Genomic DNA, 4,771 nt, shown 5'->3' with positions numbered 1-4,771 from the left:
CACACACAAACACATAAAGAATTTTATATTAGAAGGGTATGAATTTCTAAAGTAGGCTAACAGTTGAAGGGTATTTATGTTGTTTGATTATGTTAAACCGCTAAATGCGGTATGTAATGTTTACTCATCTTTTCTGTCTTCACCTCCCCTTTCACTCCCCAGAGTTGACATGCTCTTTGAGGGAGGTCGCGACTTCACCACACCGAGCCTAGCCATAGGATTCCGGCCCGAGGCGGATGTGCTGAGCAACGTGAAGAACGACATCATGCCCAAATACATGCCCATATTTGAGAAGGTTAGTAGACAGAGGATTGATGGATAGATGGATGGATGGATGAATGGATGGATGGATGAATGGACACCGGATATGAGGGTGGATGGATGGATGAATGAATATATATGTGTATGGGTGGGTGGATGACTGGGATGGACGGATGGATGGATGGACGGATAAATGAAACAGTGCGATCGGTGGATGAATTGACGTGGTGGGTGGATGGATAACTGGATGCCAGATGGATGAACAGATGGATTGATAAATAGAACATGTAAATGGATGGATGGATGAATGGTGGATGGATGTATGTATGAATAGTAGATGGATGGATGGATGAATAGTATATAACATGACGGATGGATGGATAAATGGATGGATGAAACAGTGCGATGGGTGGATAAATAGAAGTGAGTGAGTAGGTTAGTGGATGGATGGATGGATGTGCAAATTTCGTGAAAATCATGAACTCAAGTTGCACACCAAAGCAAAAACAAATACTTGTAAATAAATAAATAAATAAATAAATAAATAAATAAATAAAAAATAAACAACAAAAAGACCAAACAAAAAAACTGCGGCAAACAAGAATGTCATCATGTTACCTCCCCCCCCCCCCTTTGCACCCCCAAAGGTAGCGTCAGAGAACGGCACAGGCTACCTGGTGGGAGACAGCCTCACGATAGCTGACCTCAGTGTGCTGGAGGGACTCTTGACATTCACAGAGTACTTTGGCAAAGAAATATTTGAGGGATTTCCAGCGCTAGAGGTAAGTCCTTGTGTTCCAAAGGAATCTTTTATATATATATTAATAGCCCCCCCCCCCTTTCTTATATATTAATCTTAATTTTATTACTTTAATACTAACAGGCATTGATCGTCATCATCATTGTTTTAAAAGCTGAGTAGGTAGGCTCGTTTGATTTACAAACAAAATCATCATCATCATGTACCCACATCGACACAAGTTAGATAATTCAGGAAGTTCGACACTTAGACAAGCCTGTCAGAACTAATTTGGGTCACATGGGATCGAGATGTAGACCCTCATTTGCAGTGTTACACTTAACATCATCATCGTCATCATCAGTTTTCAAGTGGGTTTTTTAGTAGGCTATATGTCACCAAGAGCTCCCATAGGCCTACTTCTGTCCTGGGTTATAAAACTTATAGTAGTAACCACCTCTGTCCAGCTCCATCCCATCTGCTTTAGGTCCAAATATCTAAACCCCTCCTACTCCCAATACTTTTAAGCCTTCCTTTCTTTCTCTTTCCTCCTGGATTCCATAGTATTCTTATGGGTTGGTGAGTAATGTTGACATTGTGTTCATATTTTATAGTCAGAGACCCCTCCCCCTTCTTTAAAAAGAAAAGAAAGAAAGAAAACTTACAAAAACAATACACTGTTTATGCGTAGTTATTTTACTGACTGAATCCCCCCACCACATTTTTTACCGCCATTACATTACAAAGCAAGAGCTTAATGAAGAATGTCAATTTTTATCAAATTTAGAAAAAGTAAATTTTGATCCCCCCATTCTGAAATATGTTAAAAGTAAGGTATCTTTTGAGCCTGACGTTGCAGAAGCCCAAATATAGCCCCACAGTAAGTGAAGACCCAGAATGTGCATAGCATATATTCAAGTAAGTTCTGGATAGAGGGGTTCAATCTGGCTTTTACTTTCACCCTTAATTCTTCTCGTTTGCATTTTCTCAGAAATTCTTCAACAAGGTGACATCCCTGGAGAAAATATCGGCTTATCTGAAGAGCCCTCGCAGGAAGAAGAAGAATGATGAGCACTGCATCGCCAAAGTCAAAGAAATTCTTGACTGGAATTGAATTAATGTGACAATAAACTTTACCGATACGTTGTATTGTAAGCAGTAAAAGTGGACTTCCTTTTCATTCATTGTACCCGGTACTGTTATCGATCAGATTGCCTGTTTAAAATCATTTCAAAGTCTATTGGGCCCTGTTTCGTATTGTGAATGGTGATCAATATTTTTTTAAAAATTAATTTACACAAATGAACCATGTAAAAGTAAGATATTGAATATTAGATATGAAGGTGATCATTATTTTTTTTTAATTTACACAAATGAACCATGTAAAAGTAAGATATTATTAAATTTACTGGTACTCTGTTTGTGCAGCGATTGAGAGTTTTGTGAGAAGTTACATGAGTATTAGACTTTTGGGTCGAGTATCTTGAGTATCATTGGGTCAGCTTTTCATCATGTTGCAGTTGTTATTCAATTGTTGCTTTTTTTCTCTCTCTATTTTTGTTGATGTTTTCAAAATGACCATTTACACAATAAAAGTTGTGCGAAAATAGTCAAGGGTCTTTATACATATATTATTATATGTATGATACACACACCACCATCAAATCTCTCATGACTATTATTATTATAATGCTTTATGCCCGTGTCGACACAAGTTAGATAATGCAGGAAGCTCGATACTTGGACAAGCCTATTAGAACTAATTTGGGCCACATGGGATCGAGATGTAGACCCTCATCAAGGCGCTCATATGACCCTATGCAGTTGCGAGCGCCGTAAAATCTCTACTACTAAAATTTTTTTAAGACCCTCAGCTGTAGTGTATAAGCGGGGAGCTTCACAGTGACTTCACCACTGCATTCAGAAGACGTGAGTTCGATTCCCAAATAAAGAGGGTTTTTTTATTCATCTCAATCTGCTGAGCCACTGTACCACTCTCAGCTTAAAAGTAAGGTGGCCCTGACAGAGTCAATGCAGCCCGTCTCCTGAATGTCAAAACTGTCGATAGGGGCATAAAAATCTACGGTCTCTTAGACTTAGAGTGGGATGGGCAAAATAATCACCAATTCCTCAGAAGAGTGAGACACAGCTGTCTAGCAGACTAACACAGCAGATAGTAGATAGGATAATAATAATAATAGATAGCATTTGTATAGCGCATATCCCCGCTCAACAGCAGGCTCTATGCGCTTTACACTATATTATTACCCCAGTTGACCATAGAACACTCCGAAACATTCTCAGCTTCCCAGGAAGCATACAGTGCGAGCAGCCGATTAAGCGCTCAAACACTAACAAACTGACAAGATCTTTCGCTGTCTATAGCCGGGTACCCATTCCCACCTGGGTGAAGTGAGGAAAATTCGTGTAAAGTGCTTTTCCCAAGGACACAACGTCGGGCCCCTGACGGGATTCGAACCCACGACCTTACGGTTGCGAGTCCGAGAGCCTAACCACTAGGCCACCGACGCCACTACGGGATACAAATGTGTACATATGTACATTATAAAGAGAATGTGGGTGGTTGGTGGGAGCTCTGGTATGGTTTGCTTCTTTCCAATTAAACATCTTTATCCTTCTGCCCATTTCTCTCCTTCTTCTCCTTTTCTTTACATGTTACTCTCTAGCAGTAACACCTTTAATTTTCAACACTTATGTGGCTTATTTCAAATTTGTGTTGAAAGTTCAAAACTCTAACTAAAACTTTAAAAAAAAGAGAACTACAGCCACTTCATCAAAAGAAGGGCAGTTCAGAAAGTGGCATTGAGCTGAAAATAAGCCAGTACTGGAGAGAAGATTCACATAAGAGCATGTTAAAATTTGACTGAAACTTAGTCTAGCATGTTTTCAATATGTTGTTATGTTTTACAAAGCTATATAAACTTCAAGTAAGAAAAAATCGGGCGCCTAAAAAAAATCTATTCGCTACATGTGCGTTCACTATGTGCATGCTAGACTGTACAAGTTATAAGGTTTCATAATAGAGTATCAATGTTAACCTTATCCGTACGTCCTGGGGTCATTTCGGGTTTTTTTTACTATTACTATCGTATCCATACGACATCACTGTGCCACCACTTTCCAAAGAAGAAATTTACTCGTTAATCCGATCTGTACGCTTTGCATAGCAGTCTGTCAAAATGATTTTTTGAGAAATACTGAAAGTTTCAAAGAGATCTTCACAATAGAAGTATTCTAAAATGTGAAGAATACAACCTCAGGGCTTACCGATAGGGTTAAGAAAAATAGCAGAATCTTGCACTCCGTAAAATACAAGACTATTCTGGTTTTCCTGCAGGGTTATTAAGAGCTATCTGCACAGGACTACTGAAAAAGTATACACCACACTGGTCAAAATAAGTTGCAATCAGAATACTTTTCTGACAAATACAAACTAGACAAAAATGCCTAGATTTATTCTGGTTCATACCTTTGGCAAAATTTCATTTCTTTTAAATTTTAAAATTAACCAAGTGTTTTTACTTATATTGTTTCAGTATAGAGAAGCCTGTCGACACAAAAGCAGCCATTTAGTGCAGAGAAAAAGTCAGATGGATAGACAGAGACATCAGAAAGAATTTTAAAAATTAGGACCTACTACTTGTCCCCTTTAACAACATGCTAAATCAAGGACCCGACGTTGTGTCCTTGGGAAAGGCACTTTGCACAAATTTTCCTCACTTCACCCAGGTGGAAATGGGTACCCAGCTA

At 38.8% G+C, this 4,771-nt stretch overlaps 1 protein-coding gene across 1 annotated transcript in view; it reads left to right on the top strand.

Annotated features, from left to right (window-relative positions):
* Positions 1-2,610, top strand: part of LOC101851006 (glutathione S-transferase alpha-5) — a gene marked incomplete in the record, with an annotated part of 3,589 nt that extends 979 nt beyond the window's left edge. Inside the window, 3 exon segments of the mRNA XM_005112419.3 lie at positions 163-295; positions 909-1,043; positions 1,992-2,610. Coding sequence (XP_005112476.2) covers positions 163-295; positions 909-1,043; positions 1,992-2,114 — 391 coding nt within the window.
* Positions 2,611-4,771: the final 2,161 nt, after the last annotated feature.

This window comes from Aplysia californica, unplaced genomic scaffold, assembly GCF_000002075.1.
Source record: "Aplysia californica isolate F4 #8 unplaced genomic scaffold, AplCal3.0 scaffold01266, whole genome shotgun sequence".
In the NCBI taxonomy this organism is placed as follows: domain Eukaryota; kingdom Metazoa; phylum Mollusca; class Gastropoda; order Aplysiida; family Aplysiidae; genus Aplysia; species Aplysia californica.
The sequence above is the reverse complement of the archived record's forward strand: the minus strand, read 5'-3'. Positions and strand labels throughout refer to the sequence as shown.